The sequence below is a fragment of the Pelodiscus sinensis genome, chromosome 7 (genome assembly GCF_052426305.1).
Source record: "Pelodiscus sinensis isolate ZL-2025 chromosome 7, ASM5242630v1, whole genome shotgun sequence".
Taxonomy (NCBI): Eukaryota; Metazoa; Chordata; order Testudines; family Trionychidae; genus Pelodiscus; species Pelodiscus sinensis.
In genome coordinates, this window is record NC_143058.1 from 15,030,872 (window position 1) to 15,053,408 (window position 22,537).

General features: G+C 42.5%; 1 protein-coding gene across 2 annotated transcripts in view; it reads left to right on the plus strand.

The window, feature by feature from the left end:
• The window catches only part of CCDC93 (CCC complex scaffolding subunit CCDC93), a 107,494-nt gene that overhangs the window by 15,199 nt on the left and 69,758 nt on the right, over nt 1-22,537 (plus strand). Inside the window, exons 5-8 of one of the 2 annotated variants that reach the window (XM_075933242.2) lie at nt 989-1,087; nt 2,602-2,658; nt 11,070-11,170; nt 12,336-12,353. In XM_075933242.2, the coding sequence (XP_075789357.1) occupies nt 989-1,087; nt 2,602-2,658; nt 11,070-11,170; nt 12,336-12,353 (275 nt within the window). The remainder of the gene's footprint in view (nt 1-988; nt 1,088-2,601; nt 2,659-11,069; nt 11,171-12,335; nt 12,354-22,537) is intronic. The other variant, XM_075933244.2, reaches the window with a different exon arrangement.

The window sequence follows — 22,537 nt, forward strand, 5'->3', positions numbered from 1 at the left end:
TTGCTTCAAGGAACTTGCACATTACGGTCCTGATTTTTGGATTAGGGCATGAGGCGCATATTCAGGTACAGCTGCACCGACACAGAGATCTGTGAAAGTCAGTTATCCATATGGGTCAAAGCATTAACTCTGTCCACACTCTTTCAGTCATGCTTGTCTCTAGGGAGCCTGTGTTACGGCTATTAATAAATATCTCCAGTGGCTAGAAATGAGATACTAGACGGAGAAGGCTTTGGTTTACAAGTTGAACCTCTCTAGTCTGGCATGCTCAGGACCTGACCGGTGCCGAACCAGAAAATTTGCCGTATCACTTGGCCACACCCTCCAATAAGTGGGAATCTAGATTAACTAAAATTTGCTGAACCAGTGAGGTTCAATCTGTACTACAGAGAATTCTTTCCTAAGTGGGTCTTACACTGCTGTTCAAAGTGTATCCGATCACTGAAGTTGAGATTGGGAAGGAATTTTCTCTGAGACTTTGGAGGACTTTTTGCCTTCCTCTGTAGTGTGAAGCACAGGTCACTTTCCAGTTTGAGCTAGAGTAAATGAGGAATTTTCTGTTTGAAGTGTTTGAATCAAGATTTGAAGACTTTAATAACTCAGGTAGAGGTTATGGGCTTATTACAGTAGTGGGTGGCTGAGGTTCTGTGGCCTGCAATGTTTTGGAGGTCAAATAGGATCATGGTGGTCCCTTGTAGCCTTAAAATTGGCTAGTCTGTGGGAAGTATGAAGGTATGGCTTACAGAGACAGTATGTATGTTACTTTGTTTATGACCTCTCTTGTTGGTTCCGTTGAATTGTTAATATATAATAAAAGTGAGAAAGATGAAGATGATAAAACAGCTAATGCTATTGATCTGTTTATGGAGTAAATCACTGAGCTGTCACACTTCTATTAAAAACTTTAAGTTTTGAAATATTTGCTTCTTTCACATGCAATAACTTTTTTCTAAGTATTTTTGTATTAATAGTATAATTTTCTCTTCAGTGGCTGGTGAAACGTGCAATAGAAACTAGAGAAGAAATGGGAGACTATATCCGCTCCTATTCCATATCTCAGTTTCAGAAAACTCGTAGTCTGCCAGAGGTAAGACCTAGCTAAAACTTTTTATTTCCACTTAAAATGTGGCTGTACATACATGGAGCTGTCCTCTCAGCTGCTGTACGTCCATATAACTGCACTGAAGTTGATAAAACTATGCTAATCTATCCTAGCAGAGCATCTAGCCATGATGTTTAGTGTATAACTGGATTGGTCTAATAATGAGGGTCACTATTAGTAAAGTAAGTGAACACCAAGATTCAAATTGAAGGTCCATCTACGTATATCGGGGGAGATGAATCCTTGCTGACCCCAAATTGTTTATAACTATGATACTGTAAAACATAGATGGTTGGAGCCACCTTTACCTCAATTTCAAACCTGAAAGTGGCAATATGAAACTGTTGTGATTGCAGCAGCTCAGGACAAAATATCTTTGATAATGCTGGTTATGTCAGTCTGGATGTTGAGATGATAAAAGTCCTTTTCTGGACAATCCATTGGGATTAGTTCTCCATACGTGATATCTTCCCAAAGGCTTATAGAAGCAAAACAGTATGAAGTTTACAGTTGCATAGCAGTCAACTTTTGCTTTAACCGTGGAGTACAGTGTGATGGGTTGATTTGAGGTTGTGAAACTTAATCTCTGAATATGTAACTGAAAACTTTATACTCTCTTGCCCTTCTTCCCCCACTTTTCATCTGAACTTGTTTTGAAACTGTTATTCAGTTGCATTGTTTATTGAGGAAGTATGGTACTTCTTTTACCTGCTTATTTTAATTGGTTGCCAGAAATGTTGCCCAGGTTACTGTTAGCACAAATGGTCTATGAAAAGCTAGGAATATTATGTATATATATAGATATATTTAAACCTCTTTTTCCAGTTTGAGTTGTGCAGTTCCTTATATCAGGGTTGGTTTGCTGATGCAGGCTGGCATATGGTTATTTCAAAGGCTGCTAAGGGAGTTAGGTGCATGAATCCCACTGGTGTTCGTTCAGAGTTAGACTCCTAAATCCCATAAATTCCTTTGATAATTCCAGAAGCGTGGTTAAAAAAAATCTAAGCTGCTATAATAGTCTGTTTCTAAGACATCTATGTTCTGCATATAGAACTGAGAGGAAGGATGGCCCAATATCTAGGGTGATATGCTGCAAATGGGGATATTCAGTATGAATTCCCTGCTCTGCTAGGGAGGCCGACTTCCTTTTGACATTGGGAAGTCATTGAGTCTTTCTGTCTCGGTACCCTCGTTTAAATAGAAATAATGCTGGCAATCCTCTATCCCAAACTGAAATCTGAGTAATCATTGCACTGAAACACTTTCTTCTGCAGTAAATCCTGTTAATTTTTATTTTGAGTGCACCAAGAACCCCCAGTCTTGGATAGGGTACTGTACAAACACAGAACAAACTGACTGTTTTTGATGTCAGTGTAGAGTTTGTGTACTGAATAACTGAGCAGCTAATTTAAGAATCAGCTGATAAGTCTGCTTGCTTAATGTTGTACAGGCTTACATTTAATATTTATTTTAAATTGTGTCAATTAATTGTCTTGCAGGATGACGAGTTTATTCAAAGGAAAGAGAAGGCTATGAAAACAGTTACTGATATCTTTGTAAGTACAATATATTGTGCTTTTATGATCAAATTTCAAAATGTCAATGTTTAAAATCCTTTTGTGAATAACGAAATGTGATATTTAATTCTAATTAATACAACTGCTACAGGGTTTTCTCATGAGGAGGTCCCAGTGAGGTACTGCATGTTAGATCTTGTTCTCAGAAAGGGTAATATATGCCATCATGTCACGTTAGAAACCTTTAGCTATATAATAAACCACATCAGTTGCCGCTTCAGGGAGTGTCTCTTTCCATGCCATCAAAAAAAAAAGTCAAAAGATAGCGCATACATAATTAAACCACTTGTGACGTAGTGGGGGTACTTGCTGGTCTGTGGTGACCTCTGCTGTCTGGAGCAAGACCCAGCAGGGAAAACCTCATTATGCAAAGGTAACGCCAAACCTGTTGAACCAGACACCCCCATGGAGAGGAACAAAGGAAGGTGGAATGCTGCTCTGGCTGGGGGGCAGGGCTGGAAGAGTGTGGGTTAGTTGTTGGCTGGGAGCATGGAGGAGACAGCCTAGGGAAAGGGGCTGGAGTTTAGGGGCCCTGTCTCCCCCCATCTCAAGGGGGCCTGAGGCATCCTAGCCCAGCTCTGTGACCAGATTACATCTGTGCTGTGCTGTATCCTGGAGAGGCAATAAACTTCCTCTATTTCACCGGCTGGTGCAGGAGACGGGGGACCCCCAACGCGCCGTCACACTCACTAAAACCCGGAAATTAAATCTATTTAAATGCATTTAAATTTCAAAACTTGTTTTCAATTTTACTGCTTGCTAAAACAGTCAATCAGAATGTATGTACTACTTCTAAGTTATGCCTACTTGGTAATGGTTTTTTTTTCCCTGAGTCATTTAGACTGTTAAGAATTGATAGTCTTTTTTTCTAATTTAAACATACAGCATGTAACCTTTTAAAAGTTAGCAGCAGTTTCTCTAACTATTTTATCAGAAACCATGTTAGTGCAAATAATGTTCTGAATTGTTATGAATTGGATAATGCCACCAAGGATTAGTATGTCAAGTACTCTTTAATTGTCACTCCCTTACCTGAATTAAAATGTCTATATAGCAGTTAGACATCTCTGTCATCTTATTGCTGAACAATTTATCTCTCTAGTCTGATTATTGGTTTACTTTCAGTGACAATAATTTGTTTCACTTGTCCGTGATGCTTTCTGTAAATTCATAGGCCAAAATTAAGTGACTGGTGACCTTTGTGGCCTCAATTTCGTATGTGTCCAAATATAATTTGTGAAGAGGCCTGATCTTCAGAAAGTAGTAAATAGCTACCCTCCGGGGGGGGGGGGGGGAACCCCCCATTAATGTAGGTGGAGCCGGGTACCCAGACATTGTCCCCCAAAATGTAGAACATCTTTCTTTGTATTACTAGCTGTGTTACAGTGACCCTTTGAGTAACCCAACTCCAATAGTCCACAATTCAAGTGAAGTTGAAAATTAACTTAAGGCATACCTACACTAGGAAATTATTTCAAAATAATGGGCTGTGTAGTGGGGATGCTCTGCTCATTATTTCAAAATAATGGGGGGTTATTTTAAAATAACTCCCTAGTGTAGTTAATATTGTATTCTTAGAGTTGTTATGATTCCCCCCACCTTTTAATTGTTGATGGGTTTAAATTTTTTTCTCTTGTTAGTAGTGTAATTAGGATAAGAGTAGTGATGCCACACTCCCCAAGATTTAAGCGGTGCCTGATGGCCATCCCCAATGCATTCGAGTCAGGATCATTCTCCTAAGAGCTGTCACCATTGTAAAAAGCTCTCGTCTAGATCATTGAAAGTGAGGGAGTTGCTGGTGAAACTCCTTACTATGGAGAAGATGGAGAGACCGGCCTTGGAACAAGTATCTCAAACCCCGTATGTGACCGATAGCAGCCTCTGAGTGGGGCTCTTCAGCACCGAGGAATCCTCCAACCAAGGAAATGGCTAAGAGGAAACATGCCTTACCCTTTCCTGATAGACCATTAAAGAGGCTATCCCCTCAGCAGAAGTCTTCCTTGAAGGTATAGGGTTCAAGGGATCCGCAGGCACGAGGGCTGTCTGGTATGGACAAACCCAAAAGGGCAGTGCCCTCTAAAGATTCATGCCTTGTGGTTTCAGCACCAAAGTTGAAGAAGGCCATCCCTGTGCCATCAGTACCAACACAGTTGGTACCCAAGTCATTGCATCAAACCGTGGCTGAGGTCTGACTTTAACTGCTGATACAGACTTTGACAAAGATGGCTCTGACACTGCGTACCAAAGTTTCCCCATTACTGACCATGTCAAAGGCACGGGGCAACTCAGTACTGCAACAAATCCAGTCCTCCACACCACTGATACTGGTCTTTCCTTTGCCAAGGCCTCTCACCACTCATCAGGAGTTGGTGGTTTCTTCAGTACCAGGCACACCATTATTTGGTACCGACACCACCCCAGTGTTACAGGACCCTAGCCGACTGGCTATATCATCAAACTCGGTCCCACCATTTTCTTAATGACAGGAGGATGAAGGAATCTTTCTCCCCATGGCATTCCTCTGCTAAGCTATTCTCTCAGCTGCAGCTACAGCATCAGCAGACCCAACCACAGATGTGGCAAACTTTTTATGGTTCCCTCCTATTCCATTTCCTCAATCATGGTAGGGATGAGATCTGTGGGGCCTCATGAGAGCTCAAGCATCAGCACCACAAGTGACAGTGGTAGCAAGACCTCAGTCAGTGGTTCCTAAACCACCTGCATCCAGGTTTAACACTACACAAAGGGAGATGGAGGAGCTGGAAGAGACACAGAAGGGAGACCCGTTACTTCCATCACACACCTCTTTCTCCCTGGATGAATTGATAATGCTCCCTCCATTGACAACAGGCGACAACTTCAAGTCCTTTCAGGACCTGTACACAATGTTGGCCAACTCCCTCGACATTTCTTTAGTCAAGGTTCCCAAGGTACAACACAAATTAACTGATATTTTGCAGGCATCAGCATCATCGAAAATAGCATTATGAATTAATGATGCCATACTAGACTTTGCAAAGATTTTGTGATAAACAGCAGCCTCAGTTTCCCCAGTCTCAAAAAAGGCAGACAAGAAATACCATGTTCCTGCCAAAGGGGCTGATTTTTTTGTTCACCCACCTGGCACCAAACTCTGGTGATGGACGCAGCCCATACCAGGGGCAAATAGACCCAATATAAATCCACTCCTTACGACAAGGACTGGAAGAGCCTGAACATTTTGGGTAGGAAACATAATCCTCAGCATCCCTCCAGATCAGGGTAGCAAATTATTCATCATTGCTAGCAAATTACACATACTACCACTTTGAAAACATGAAGATGTTTATTGAACACCTCCCAGAGGACCACAAGACTTCCTTCCAGTCCAACATTGATGAAGGGGTCATCGTAGCAAAAATCGCTCGGCAGGCATCGTGGGATGCAGTGGACACTACCTCAAGGTCACTGGCAACATCAGTTGTCATGTGTTAGGCATCCTGGTTGCACCTCTCTGGATTCCCTAGGGAAGTTCAGGACAGTTGAGGACCTACCCTTCAGTGGACAGAAGCTTTTTCTGCCACCACAGGCACTTCTCTGCATTTGCTCAAGGACTCACAAGCCATGCTCAAGACCTTGGGAATATATATCCCTCAACATAAAAAGAAACTGAACTGTCTTTACATACCACAAAGCAGGGCACCATCATTATACTCCTCCAAGAGTAACAGGTACTTCAGATGATGGCAGAGGTTACAAAAGCTCTGCCTCTCATCTTGAGATCTAAATACAATATTTTAATATTTTGGGCATTAAAATAGAGACATCTGGCTGTATTAATTGACATAATTTTTGCAATTTTTTAATGTTAAAGGAGGGAACCTTGTGGTTAGGTAGATGGCAGAGGTTTTGGAATATAGATGCATTGAGAGATGGCTGGTTATACACAATCTCTCTCTTTCTCTATGAATCTTTCTCTGTGAATAAGCCAGTTAAAATCTTTAAAGGACAGTATTACACTTCTGCATCTTGATAACTGCCATGAATTTCAATGCCAACATTCCTCACCAGCCTCGAGAATTATCAATCATGTGTTAGTTGACTTTTAGTCCTTTCCTTTAGGCTTTGTTTCCTGTCCAAAAGGGTTTGAAGAGTAAACTTGCAAAAGGAAAAAGAATGTCCAACATGGGCTTTCTCTCCAGCCACAACTTTTAGGTCTTCTCACCTGAAGTCTCCTTTCTCCAGGGACCACTGCTGGAATCTGTCCCTTCTTCTGCAATCTCTTCTCGTTCCTTTCCTGCAACTCTTGATAGGGAACAGCTTCCTATTCTCAGCTGAACCCAGGTGTCTGGCCTTTAGAGAGGCAGGCTACCTTGTAGCAATGCTTTTGTTTACACCTATTTAACTACTAAATATCTTTTCCTCACTAATTTTTTTGCAAAAAAAATCCCAACAAAAAACAAACAAAAAAAACCCTCTTTTCAGCTAAGAGCAGTCATTGGACAGTAAGCAAAGCCTAGAGGAAAGGACTTAAAGGCTGATTCACGCATGACTGATAATTCTCGAGGCTGGTGTGGAATGTTGGCATCTTACAAGCATCTTAAGCAGACTTGTGTGAAAACCTTTTCCTTCTTCCTTTCTGTCATTAGTCATCATCATCGTGTTGCTTAAGTCATTTAATTGTTTCTCTAATTATTGTAGGCTGAGACTACAATATGGTATTACATTGGAAATTGCTCTGCTACCAGCAATTAGCAGCCATGTACAAGTTGGACCTCCTTGGTCCGGCACCCTCATCATGCCCTGACTGATCTGAAATGAGGGATTTTGCTAGACCAGGAAAGGTGAATTCCTGCCTTCTGCTGATGGACTCCAGGCTCTCCAAGGTCCATCAGCAGACTTGACCGGGCTCCTCTCAGGCCTCCATGTCCCCACCTGGCTCTTCTGCAGGACTCCCCTCCTTTGGCTCTGTGACCCCTGTCAGGCTGTGCTGTTGGGTCTGGCTCCAACCCCAACTGCCAAGCAGGCTCCACACTCCTAACTGGGCTGCGCTGCAGTGTTTGGCCCTAGCCTTGGCCATGGGGTGGGTTCCATGCTCCTGGCTGGACTATATTGTTAGATCCAGTCCCAACCACCAGGTTTCATGTTGCCAGCTCCCTGCCCTGGGCTTGTTCCACTGCCAGCCCCAGCACTTGGCTCCCGGCTCCTCTCCCAGTCAGGGCACTCTGGTCCTGCACCATCTGTGGTCCTCTTACACTAGTAATCTCATAGCTTTCCTGGTCTATGCTAAACTATTTAGGTAAGTTGTAATGGAGCCGCATTCCCAGTGTAGACCAGGCTAAATGAAATGTAGTTTTCCATCTGTTCAACATCACAGAGGTTGAGAGATCTATTGCTGCTTTGTGCTCAAAGTAGGATTAAACAACACAGCTGTTAAAAATACCTGAGCTCTGTCTGCACTACAGCCTCCACTGTTGCTGTCATCAGTGTTCCTGGTAGGTGGTTTATAGAGACAAGGTGGTGAAATTTTGCAGAGCAGATAACTTGAATTTGTAATATAGAAAATGAGCTGAGTAACTTCTCTTGCAGGGAAGTAACCATTCTAAACCTTCATTCCACATAATGAAGTAGTGAGGATAAATCACCTTTGCAGGTCATCCTTGTGTCACTTTGCACTGGAATTTGTAGGAAGAGATAATTTTCTCTAAAAGAGGATCATGTAAATGTGGAAAAAATTATTCTGTCATCTGGATTAATTATTAAAACTGTGGCCTGAGGACCTACCTGCTGTGCTCAAAGGGAATACGAAATGAAATGTATGGTTATGGTCAACATTGAAGGATAGCAAAGAATGAGTAACAGTGACTGTATCTAGAGCTGCTGATCATGAATGGTGCATGTGCTGTGAATTGAGATTTTTCGAAAAGTAGTGTTACATTCTTCCACACACTTATCAGATGCTAAGTCTAACATTTATGATCTATTTGTGCATGCTATAATTGCTGTTATGAATTCCATTCCTTAGCATGTGCCTACACAGGAAGGCACATGATAGGAGACAGCTTTCAAATTCAGCAGGCAAAGACATAATCAGATCCAGTGACTGGAAGCAGAAGCTTTTCTGTAACTTTTGGGGGGCATGAGGGGGACTCTTACCTAGTCAAAAGACTCTGGTAGCTGGAGTTTTAAGAGAAACACCAGAACATTGCAAACCTTGCAATAAAATCAGAAGAGTTGAGAACACTATTCTTGATCTGTTTTTTTCAGTATTTTCACTGCCAGTAGTACTTAGGGATTTTTATTCTTAATGTTTTAGAGACTTTGTATTGAAAAGTATCAGAGGGGTAGCTGTGTTAGTCTGAATCCGCAAAAGCGGCGAGGAGTCCTGTGACACCTTATAGACTAACTGAAGTGTAGGAGCATAAGCTTTTGTGGGCAAAGACCCACTTCGTCAGATGCATGTAGTGGAAATTTCCGGAGGCAGGTATAAATATGCAGGCCAGAATCAGGCTGGAGATGATGAGGTGGATCCAATCAAGGAGGATGAGGCCCACTTCTAGTAGCTGATCTGGAATTCACACCTCCAGGTTACCTGGTTAAACATGCAAATCTCTAGCTTATACCGATTCGCCTTCCCATATGAGAGGGAGAATTGGCTATTTGGGTATAAGGAACCTTCATAATGATATAACAACATCCATGCTAAAGATCGTACAGGTATAACTATATTGGTTTAAAAAATTTTTCCCCCCTCGCCCCCAATAGTTACATTGCCACACATCTTTGTAGATAAGGTCTTGGTGGTGCTGCTTGGTACTATACAACCTCATAGCTGTAAAGACTTTGGGAATGGACGTTGTTAGTAACTCTGAACAAAACATTATAAAGTTTATTTAAAAAGGTTACAACCAAACGTTGACTTAAATAGTTTTGGAACTTTACCATTCAGAAGAAAAATGGTGCTCTTTACCATATTAATTTAAATGAAATGATCACAGAAACAGTTTCCTCACCTTGTCAAGTCTTTTTCTAACTTTCTCTTTTAGTAGTTTAATACGGTATTGAATTTACAGTAGAGTCCCGCTTATCTGACCTTCGCTTATCCAACATTCTGCTTTATCCAACATAGCTGGATAAATCCTGGGATTTGGCGAGAAATCCCCAGCAAGCCTAGAGCAGCGTTAGTATGCGGCCCCTAAGGCCAGCCGCCTCATGCTGCCATGCTGCATGCAGCCTCCCTGGCTGAAGAGGCTCCAACAGCAGCCCCTGAAAGCACGCTGCCACCGGCCACCTGCCACGTGACCCGCCATGTGACCGGGCCTGTTTCCCCTGCCCCAGCCACCCATGTCCCTTGAATTGTAGCTCACGGCGGGCAATTGAGAGTCCATCCTGCAGGTCGGAGCCTCCTGCTGGCACCGCTTGGTCACGGTGCCTGGCCCCTTCCCTCCCTGCAGCCCCCAGGTGCGGGCTGAGAGAATTGCCCCGCTCACTGCCCCGTCACTCTGGGCGCTTCTGCTGCTGCTCCTGCTGCCCTTCTCGGCGGCCTCCAAGCGGAACATCCCCAAAGTGCTGCTGCCCTTCGCCCAGAGCACCAGAATCAACTACAGGTAATCTGTACTCCGTATTATCCTACATTTTCATTAATCCGACCACCTATCAGTCCCGTTTAGTTTGGATAATTGGGACTCTACTGTACTTTTAAAATTTCTCTTGTACTGCTGATTGCATACTTCTGGTTCCAGATGAGGTGTGGGGCTGACTGGTTAGTTCGTAACTTATGTTTATAACTCTAAGGTTTTGATGTCATTATTGGATTTCTCTGCAAATGGTATTTAATTGTATCACACATTCTTTAACTTAGCTACAATATGGCATTGATTAATGTTGGTTGCTAGAATGCTGGGAGTTATTTTCCCTGCATGTTTTTTTCTTAAAATATGTTAGTATGTTTTCCCTTCTTGTATGCCAGGCTAAAGAAGCAATAATTAAGTAGACAGTAATTTCATTTAATTATCCAATTAAGACATAATTCCCAGTCAGTGAAGCTATCTGTTTAATTCTAGGGGGTCTTCATTTAAACCGGCATCCGTTTTGTTGGTTTTGACCATCTTTTCTAATGTGCTTGAAATGGCAAATTGAAGAATTATTCGTTGTGTGAAATATTCATGTATAATATTAGGGGGAAAAAGATGAGCGGGGACAGAAAAATACTACTATAGGAAGCCTTTTAGGTTTAGCTTGTTCAGGGTATACCAGCTTAATTGCAGAAACTGAATTCAAAGCCATATGGAGTAGATGGAGGAGATGGGCTCTAGAGCGCGGGATTTGATTGCTCATTATCCATTTAGAAAGATAACCATTTATTTTAAAGAAGTTCTTGACCATCTTTGAATTCATTGACTGTCTTGCAGGAAGTTTATAAACCCCAGAGGAAATACAAACGTCAGGATGGTGCAGAAGAGCTTCTAGATGAAGAGTCTAAGGTTCATGCCACGCTTTTGGAATATGGCAGGTAAGTGGGTCCTGTTAGTGTTAACTATTTGCTTATCCTGATTTGGTTTAAATGCTTACATTGTATAAGCCCTAACAACCTAGATTTTGTTTGGGAACCTTTTGTTTTCATGCGGACTACTCCGATTTCAATAGGTGTCGTTGGTTTCACATTTTAAGTTTATTTAATCTATAAACACTTTGGGGCAAGAACTGCCTTTGTAATATGTACAGTGCTCAGTGCATAGCACAGTAGATCCCCAAGCAAGGTCTGTTAGTACCACCACTGTATTTAAAAAAAAAAAAAGATTGTTTGTGACTTCTCTCTCCTAGGAGTATAAAATCCCGTGTAAATTAACTGATTAAATAGGGTTAACCGCCGTGCGTGCAAGAGCGAGCACTGGACCAACTCCTTGGCTGGGCAGGGACCCTGTGCCTAGCTGTAGGTGGAGGGTCTAGCAGGGCACGCTACGGACAAGTGACTCCTCTGGCTGGGCAAGGCAGGGCTTGTTGCACTCACTGCAGTGCAGTGGACCTAGCCAGGCTAGAGCAGTGCCTTCTGGCCGAGCCAGTCACCGTTTAAATGGTTACACCAGTAAGCATGCCTGTAAGGCAGTGCTTACTGGTTAAATGGATAACTTTTAAATCCCTATTCTCTGCATCTAAAAAGAATGGTCTAGATTCTTGACATTTCTAACTGGGCTGGGACTTTCAGCCATGATCTTTAACTAAAGTTGCCTTTCAGAAGTGATTTCAAGTGCAATGGGATTATTGTTTTGCTTTGAAATGGTGTGAATATGATTAAAACCTTAGGAGACTGACTTGTGGCTATAAAAAGATGCTGCCTGTTCTATGTGAATAATTGTCCTGATGAAGTGACAAAAATCTAAATATAAATGCATATGAATATCTCTTGACTTCTGTAGTCTTTCCGGTTTTGTCTGAGATAAATTGGGGTGGGAGGGGGCGGGGGAGGAGGAGGACGACAGTATTTGGGAAGAAGGAACTGAAGGTACTAATGAACTTTATCTATTTCCAGCTCCTATTTCTAATATTTTCTTTTTTTCTTAGCTTAGTAATAGTTAAGGCTCTCTAATAATGGCTTTTCCACTGTTATTTCTAAGCTCTTCATCTAGTATTGTTTTCTTTTTTCAAAAAAAATTTTCATTCCTTCTCCCCCACCTTAGATTTACTGACTCTTTACTGTGAGTATTTTCCTTTTTGATCCTTTTGACTTCTATTTTCAGGCAGCAACACTGCCCTGCATTGAAGCATGCTTTATAACATTTCCTCTCATTCTCTGTGTACTGGCAATGGCAGCATGGACTGACTAACATTTTCCTTCTAGCTTGTTGACAATAAAAGTGGGGTAAAATCTTGACTATATTAACCAAACTACAGTATTTGGTTCTACAAGGTAATTTTAATCCAAATGTGAATGAGAAAAGACTCCTTTCACTCACACATGTCCTTGAACATTTGCATAAAATCTAAAGTTCAACAAAGAACATTATTTTTCAAAGGATTTCAGTATAGATACTGTAAATATTAGCTGGTTGATGAAGAAAAATAAGTGCGTTTGCTACTGAGTATAATTAGTTCTGGTATCTCTTGATCTGTTCAGAACACTACTCTAACAGTGCAATCTCTACTGCTTCTAGGAATGAGCTACCTATTGTGTATATAATGGCTAATAATTCCATAATGAAACTAACATTTTCAAAAACTGTGCACTGTAATCTTAAAATGTCACAACTGCAGATTTACCTGACTGCAAATCAGTAAATATTCCTTAGCTACCATGTTGAGAAATTTTGCAATATGCTTTAAAACGAGTCATAAAACTTTCCCTTCACAGACTTGAAATGAATGGGAGTTTGTCCAAAAGCTGCAGCATTTTGCCCATTACTAATTGAAGTATTTCCATGAAATATTTTCTTTTCAAAAAAATGTCATCTTGATTGAGTACAATTGCTGGCTTCTCCCTGAATTTTTTATTCATCTAGAAAACTTTGTCTTCAAATGTATTTTAAAGGGAACGGTTATTTTAGTTTTTGGGGTAGAATTAATTAGTAATTGTTTTAGTTACTTGTGATTTTTAGCCATACCATTTGTAATACATTTGGTTTTTACTTTTATAAAGAAAAAATTAATGTTACAGTTGGAAGTGGCTCCACTGCATTCTGATAAATCTATCTCTGCTTTATTCAATTAACTGTTGTAAAATATTCTTCGCAATGATCTGAGTTAGAATTATTTATTTAGTAAAAGATTTACCTGGCATTGCTCTGGTCATTAACTCAATTTTTGTTTTTTAGAAAATAAAATAAACATGTACATGATTGAAATCATTGCTTTGGTGGGAGGCTGGAGACATGGGGTCCAGTATGCAGGCTGCCCTGGGTGTAGGGAGAGAATTAATCCACTTCCTTCTCACCGCAGCAGCTTGGTGTCAGGTGAGAAGCTCCTCTCCATGGCTGCTGCAGCAGGCACAGGCTGGGGGAAGGGTGCATACTTCCCCCCTTTTCCTCCCCACCAGCTGCGGCAGATCCAGGTTTGGCAGCCCCCTGTGCTCCTCAGGCAGAATGAAGAAAGCAGCAATTTGTGCTCTTGCTCTTTGCTCTCTGATGAAGGGGAACAGCCAGTAATGTTCCCATATGAATGGGAGAAGAGCTTCAGCTTCCCCCTGCCACACCCTCCTTAAAGGATGCCTCTGGGTGGTTATAGGCTTCGAGCTGGGGTAATCCTGGAACCAGGGGAAGGGAGGGAGGACGCTTCCAGGTAGCCCCTTTCACGTGCTTGGTGATTTTGTCTTTTCTTTATGGTTTCTGTATGGTTTTATGCCCCATTTCAGACACATCCCATTTTCTTGGCACAACCAAACCCTTAGAATCATAGAATACTAGAACTGGAAGGGACCTTGAGAGGTCATCAAGTCCAGTCCTATGGCCCTCATGGCAGGACCAAGCACAGTCTAGATCATCTCTCATAGATGTCTGTCTATCTTGCTCTTCAATATTTCTAGAAATGGAGATTCCGCAACCTCCTTAGGCAATTTATTCTAGTGTTTAACCACCCTCATAGTTAGGAAGTTTTACCTAATGTCCAACCTAAACATCCATTGCTGTAATTTAAGCCCATTGCTTCTTGTCCTATCATCAGAGGCCAAGGAGAACAATTTTTCTCCCTCCTCCTTGTGACACCCTTTTAGATACTTGAAAACTGCTATTATGTCCCCTTTGTCTTTTCCTTTCTAAACTAAACACAGCCAATTTCTTTTAGTCTTTCCTCATAGCTCATGTTCTCTAGACCTTTAATCATTCTTGTTGCTCTTTCCTGGACCCTCTCCAATTTCTCCACATCTTCCTTGAAATATGTTGCCTAGAACTGAATACAATGCTCCAATTGAGGCCTAATAAGCGCAGACTAGAGTGGAAGAATGACTTCTGGTGTCTTGCTCTCAACGCTCCTGTTAATGCATCACAGAATCACGTTTGCTTTTTTTGGAACAATGTCACACTGTTGACTCATGATTAACTTGTGGTCCATTATGATCCTTAAATCCCTTTCAGCAGTACTTCTTCCTAAACAATCGCTTTCCATTCTCTGTGTGTGAAACATATTGTTCCTTTCTAAGTCAAGTACTTTGCATTTGTCCATATTAAACTTCATCCTATTTGCCTCAGTCCATTTCTCTAGTTTGTCCAGATCATTTTGAATTATGACCCTATCCTCCAAAGCACTTGCAACCCTTCTCAGCTTGATATCATCTGCAAACTTAATAAGTTTACTCTATATGCTAATATCTAAATTATTGATGAAGATATTGGACAGAACCGGACCCAAAACAGACCTCCGCAGAGCCCCACTTGTTATGCCCTTCCAGCATGATTGTGAACCATTAATAACTACTCTCTGAGAATGGTTATCCAGCCGGTTATGCACCCACCTTATAGTAGCCCCCTCTATGTTGTATTTGCCTATCAAAGAAAGCTATCAGATTGGTTTAACATGATTTGTTCTTTATAAATCCATGCTGGCTGTTACCTATCACCTTATTTTCTTCCAGATATTTGCAGATGAATTCCTTAATTACTTGCTCCATTATCTTTCCTGGAACAGAAGTTAAACTGACTGGCCTGTAGTTTCCTGGGTTGTTCTTATTTCCCTTTTTTATAGATGGGCACTATATTTGCTCTTTTTCCAGTCTTCTGGAATCTCTCCTGTCTTCCATGATTTTTCAAAGATGATAGCTAAAGGCTCAGATGCCTCCTCGAACAATTCCTTGAGTACTCTATGATGCATTTCATCAGGCCCTGATGGCATTCAGACATCTAACTTTTCTAACTCTTTTCCTTACCTTGCTTTAATTTAGAAGAGGAAGCTGTATACCAGATTTGTGGTGCTAGTTCTTACCATTTAGGAGTAGCTCTTGAACGGATGGACAGACAAACTCTTTCAAATTACATAGTAGACTAGAAGACTTACTGGGCATTGCCCGGGTCCTTCAGGGCTGGGAGGCTGGCGATATGTGTGTGGGGAAGGAGGGGGAGAGGAGGTGCAGGAGTCAGGGCAGGCTCTTGTGGATGTGTGGGGAAGTATGGAAGGAGGCTGGGCATATGGAGAGTGCAGGAATCAGGTTGGGTAGTTGAGGAGGAACTCAGGGCAGGGAACTGGGTGTGTGTGGGGAGGATACAAGAGTGAGGGTTAGGAGGGGCAATGGGTAGGGTGTCCCATCTGATGGGACCGTCTCTTTACTCTCCCCAGCCAGAAGGGGCTTGCTTTCTTCTTTTCCCCTTAACCCCACTCCACCTGTCCCCTGCTGGAAGGGGCCTTCTCTCATCCTCTGTCTGGTTCTGCAACCAAAGGTGAGGGGAAATTGAAAGAGAGAGTATGCGCAGATAGTACATTAAGGGGCTCATGTGAACCCTGCTATTGCACACAAAAAGTTCCTTAATTCATGATGATATAGTATTATTTGAAACAGAACTACATGTTTCATGTAGACTACCCCTAAGAATCCATCCTTGCAGACATAGTGATTATAAAGCCCATTTAGCCTTCAACTTAATTCCTTTCACATGCCTGCAGAAACAGATACCTTATCTATATATAGTAATGCCTATGTGGTGTAATATAGCTATAAACACAATATCTGCTGCCATATTCTCACTTGTCTTTTCTTTTGCTTGTCTTTCTGTGATTATAGCTTGTAGGCTAGCCAGAGCCGTAATTCAAAGCCAAGTCAAGTCTATCTGTTGAGTTCTATGGGCTTTGACTCAGGGCTTATATCACACTTATTTACCTATCTTTACATATCACAAATTAACTTGGGGCAAAGGTTCTAATATATCAAATTGTAGTACAGCATGTGCTACGTGGTATGTGCACAATTTTTTATTGGTATAACAGTACTTCTTTAGGAATGTGTTTGATATATTTACTAGCAAATTTACCCAACAGTTAGTGTCATTAAGTTGAGGCTCAGGGCAGGGGGCTGTGGGTGTGGGAGTTGCAAGAGTTAGGGCAGGAGCCTGGGAATCTGGGGGGCTCAGGACAGGGGACTGGGAGGTGTGGGGGGCTCAGGTCATGGGATGGAGGTGGTTGCAGCTGCTCCCCAGGGCCTGCTTGCTTGCTTCTCCCTGAGAGTGGCATCACTCGCCTTCTGGCTTCTCAGCTGGATTGACATGGCCCATCTGCTGGTTTCTCACCGGAGCTCCTCTGGGGTCATTCTGGAGTATAACTGCTCCTGCTAACATACTCTTTCCTTTCCATTTGAGAGAGTCATATTCCACACACATCCAGTTTTTCTGGCACAGCCAAATCCTGACCTTGCTTTCATTTAGAAGAAGAGGAAGTTGTGTACCAAATTTGGTGGTTCTATCTCATACTGTTTAGGAGGAGTTCTTGAACAAATGGACTCATGAATGGACAGACACACAGACTCGCACTCAATCTCTAAAATATATTGTAGATTTCTGCTGAAATAGTTATACTAGTATAACTTGTCTTTGTGTGAATACAGTTAAATATACACCTTTTATAGCTTATTCTCCTTCCCATATAGTTATAGGTATGCCAGTATAAAGTGCTACAGGTTGAACCTCTCTAATTTGGCAGTGTCTGTGATCTGGCATTGTTATGCTTATAAGAGAAACACAGGATCTTTTTCAGGGGAAAAGGCAACACACTGCATTTATTGAGAATACAGCAGAAAAACAGTTAACATATGTTTTATAAAGACAAGCCCACAAACACACAAAGCCTTGTCATTGCTTTAAGTTTCCAGTCGGTTGCTCACATTAACTTACTGGCCAGGCAAGTTAAATGTGAGGGGGAGGAATGGGGGCTTCTCTCATTCTGGACTGACATTCCTATGTTGACAAGACCTGAAGATTCATGCAGGACACGCCATCTTTTATAGGATTTTTCTCCCATTCAGGTCTATGCATTTTGTTTCATCAATTCTTAATCACCATTTTAACATCTGTTCATCTGGAAGTCATTCTTCCTTGCCGTCTGACATCAGTATGTTGGTGCCTCCTTTCCAGTGTTATTTCAAGGCTGTCTTGTTTGTAAAAGGACGCTTGCTTCTTAACACTCCAAGGCTGTCCATATGTCCTCCCTTATCTGCTTTGTATTGGGCCCAATTTATGGTCTCTTGACATCTGAGTCTTCCAGCCCCCTCCCCTCTTCCAGTGCCGGGACTCTGAAACTGTTGGGCCTACAAGTTATCTCTCCACTCACATTCCATTCACTCCTCCTCCCCAGGAACTACATGATCATTTTACACATGGGAAAAGGGATACAAGTGTTTATACAAAGTTATCAGTCTAATTCCCAATACAAAGTTTATATTAACACAAACTTTTAATTCATTTATTATATTTTCTTTATAACACAATCTATATTCTAATTACTCCTAAGACCAACAGTGTGATCCTGCTGAATTACAAGGATCCTTCTGATTTTTCTGTCTTTACATCAGATTAAAAAAAACAAGCCATTTGCCTGATGCATGTTTATTAAGAGTGTAGAAGACTATTCTTTCCCACTGACCAGAGAAGGGTGTCCAACAGAGTTAGTTTAGCATTCATTCTGATACTACCATTAAGCACATTACACAAAACATTATAAAACTCAGTGGTCTACAGCATTAACTGAATGTCCACTTACCAAGGGTATGGCCAAGTTTCCCATGGTTCCATAAAGTTGCAGCCATCAGTCCTGGCTCTCAGTGTTCTGTACTGTTATTTAGCTCTAACTTACTCCTGAATGTCTTTTAACAGTCCATAAGCAGTGGAAGTATTGGTAATGCTGCTAGAGAATATTGACTTCCTGTGGTTCTGCAAATTTTCTAATTTGGCACTAGTCAGGTTCAAGTGTGCTGGGTAGAAAGATTCAACCTGTATTATACTGATAAATGCATCCAGATGAGGAGGATGATACTGCTTTAACTCTGCCAGCATAGTTAAAGTGTGGGAGTTGTTTGTGGTTGCCATAATCAAAAGGCTGAATTTTACCCTGAAAGTACAGAGGCTGAAGGAGACATGTGGGCAGTTAATTGAAATCAGCCTTGGTGTCACTGAGAGCATTTGTTTAAACTTTTACTGCTTGTTCATAACATGTCAGAAACTCCTTCTACAGCAAACATCGCTTTCAACAGACTTTTATCGCCAAGTAAGCTTTCCAGGAATGCCAAGCTTGTCTTTTCATACTTATGTGTGTTGTGGCTTTTTTTTCCCCTTGTGTTGTCTTTCTATTTCTGAGTTTGGTTGATCATTTATGATCTAATAATACTTGGTGGTTCTTTGAGTGTATGTTCATGTGCATTCCAAATCAGGTGTTCATGCACACACACGTATGTTATCCGAAAGATTTTTCCCCTAGCAGCCAGATGTACAGTTAATCTGGGCATCCCCTGGAATTGTGCCTCCTTGGCATGCAATATAGTGCCCAGCTGACTACCCCTCCTCCCTTCAGTTCCCTCTTTCTGCCAGTGATAGTCAGTTGGAACTCCGTGGTGCTCATGCTCACAAGAACCTTTTTTAAATATTTACTTAGTTAATAGTAAAATAGTTGGTAATTCATCGCTAAATAGTTTGTAGTTAGAGTTGTTGTTTTTTGGATAGTCAACTCTTAGTGGGCAGGTTGATTTTTTTTTTCCTCCCACGTGCCTCAGCACAAGAGCATGCCTTGGTCTCTAGGCTTCAAAACATGTGACTCCTGTGGCAGACGTATGCCCAGAAGTGAGACGGTTGAGAGAGGGTTGTGAGAAAGATTACTGTGCAATTTTCAGAACCTTCAGGCCACGGACACTCAAGGATAGAGATCAATACCTGAAGGCACTCCAGCTGTGTCTGGTCTGTGTGCTGGCAGACTTTGCACAGAGAAAGTCTTCTTCAGTGTGTAGTGCCTCTGTGCAGTCAACGCAACCTAAGGCACCATCTAAAGAATTGTGGCATCTGGTGGACTCATCTCGAAACTTCCATCGGTGGCAACATTCACAGTTACCACCACCACAGAAGAAAAAGAGGCCAGACAGAAAGAGATCTTCCATGTTAAAGCCCAAATCCAAGCCAGGAGTGAGACCCCAGTTAGGCCACCAGGTGTCTGCACCAGCACCTGAACTGGGGGCAAGAGCTCAGGGCTTGGACACCTTGACCCCAGCCAGATTTCTGGAACCACCAACACACATTGTCGTGCCATACATGCCTGAGACCTTCCAAGCAGCCCAGGACTTGATGCATAGCTTGTTTCCCTTCTCCTCTCCTGCACCAGCTTCGTCAAGGGTGCCTTCCTGTCACACTGATGACTGACACTGCAACAAGACCTGAGAATTGAATTTTCATGCTTAGAAATTCGACGGCTCCTTGGTCATCCTGTACAGACTCCTTGGAGTCAAAGTTCAACTCGTGCAGATCCTGTCAGAGTTCAACGTCCAGCCGGGATAGACACTGATACCCAGCACCGTTACCTGCACAGTGACACAACTCCTATCCAACGGCCCTTTTGGACTCCCTAGACTTTCCACCAAAGCCCAGGTCAGACCCCAGGCTGGTACTCAAGAGCTTCGGTCATCTTTGTCTCGCCACAGGCACGATCAATCTCAGTGACAGTGCATAAGGTAGAACCTCCAACCCCTTCAGTGCACATAACTGCCTCAACCTTGATGCCATACCAGGCCTGGCACTGCAGATACTTTCAACGGCACTGATACCAGTGATGGCATCAGTACCTGCTTCTTTGGCACTAACGTGAGTCACCAGCCACAGCACTATTGCCACTATTCTGATGGGCCCTATACAGTTTTTAGGACTGTAAAGCCCTTCAACAACTTCTTAGAATGGTGTTTCTTAAAGTGTGATCTGCCATATTTTCAGCATCTATAGAGAAAGGGAAGCTAGTCTCTAGGCCATCCTTGCAGGCTGCTTTAGGCACAGCAGATTCAGCTACAAGGGTCATGGCCATTGGCAGTGCCATGAGAAGGGGGGTCTGGCTACAAGTCTTAGGTCTTTATTATGTGGTCTAGCTCACTATATGGGACTATTCCCTTTGAGACCTCCTTTCTTCCATGCTTGGTCCCAAATTACTTTGGACTGATGGGTAATGTGCATGGCAGAGAAGGGGTTACTGCATCCAGTTTTCCTCCTCCCACCTCCCATTCTCCATCCCTCTTCCTGCTTCTGTATCTGGGAGTATTAGAGGAGGTTCCTCCAGAAAGTTGGGGACAGGGATTTTATTCCCAGTACTTTCTAATTTAAAAAGCCAAAGGCGTGCTTTGACCCATTTTGGGCCTGCAGGAACTCAACAAACTTGTAAAAAAGCTCAAATTCTGTAGAGTCTCCCTGGCATCCATAATTTCTTTCCCGGATCCAAATGGCTGGAACACTGCCCTCGGGTTGAGGGATGCGTATTTCCACATCTTGATTTATCAATCTTGGAAGAAATACCTGAGATCTGTAGTAGACAACAAGCTTTACCAATTTAAAGTGCTCCTCTTTAGCCTCTCCTCTGGTATTTATGAAGTACATGACAGTAGTTGCTGCCTTCCTCCTTGGACACGGACTGCAGGTCTTTCCACACCTGAATGACTGGCTCATCGGAGGTCAGTCCTGATCTCAGAAACCCATGTGACATTGATCAGAACCTCTTGCAATAATGTAGGCCTCTTTTCTCAATGAATCCAAATTCACTCTCCTCCCAGTTCAGAGAATAGTGTTTATTGGAGCAGTTCTTGATTTGACCTATGCAAGAGCCTACCTCCCCATAGAATGGTTTCAGGCCATGGCCTCCATCATTCAGGCTCTCAGAGTTTTCCCCCACAACCACAGCCAGGATCTGCCTCAAACTTTTGGGTCATATGGTCTCATGCACGTACGTGGTGAAATACTTGAGGCAAAGATTCAGACTACTTCAGCTATGGCTAGTGTCAACCTATTGACTGTCTTGCGACAAGCAGGACAATCTAGTAACACTACACCCAAAGGTGTTGGTTTCCCTCCTGTGGTGGCTGCAGCCCTCTCAGACCTTAGTAATGGATGTGTCAGTTTTGAAGTGGGGGGTCCATCTAGGACAGATCAGGACTCAACACCTTTGGTTTCCCACCGATCTCGTTCTTCACATAAATATCAGGGAACTCAGTATTAAGAGCTGGGCAGGCAGGCAGCCCAGCTCAGTTGTGGCTCACGCCGGGTTCAGGAGCTCAGACTCCATCTAGACAGAGACTGAGGCCACCCCACGCTGCTGCCTCTTTTTCAGAAGCAGCAGCACAGGGCAACAGGCAGCCAGTCCGCAAGGGGAGCTGGTTTTTTAAACTGGCTCCTCTGGCAGATCAGCTCCCATCTGGCACCCCACGCTGCTCCCTCAGATATGGTGGCTGTTGGCCCTGCCCCCAGGGACTATAGAATAGTCGAAAAATCTATAAAATATCATGATTTTACTCGACTATTTAACATCCCTACTGTCAAATAGCTATGCACTGGTGTTAACAGACAACATGACAACAGTGTTTTATATCAACAAACAGGGATGTGCATGCTTTTTTCCCCCTGTGTTACAAAGCCCTCAGGCTGTGGGACTTCTGTATAGAGCACTCAATATATCTGCAGAATGCATATCTACCAGGTGCTCAGAATGAATTGGCAGACAATCTCAGCTGCTCCTTCAGATTTCACGAATGGAGTGGTCCCTTCATCCAGAAGAGACTTATTTAATCTTCTAGAGATGGGGACTTCGCCATATAGACCTCTTTGAAACATATAACAAAAAGTGTCACCAGTTCTGTTCATTCCAGAATCTGCTCGGGCTTTTGCGGGGACTCATTCCTTCTCCATTGGAGATAGCTGCTCCAGTATGCTATCCCACTGATACACAGAGGACAGCAAAA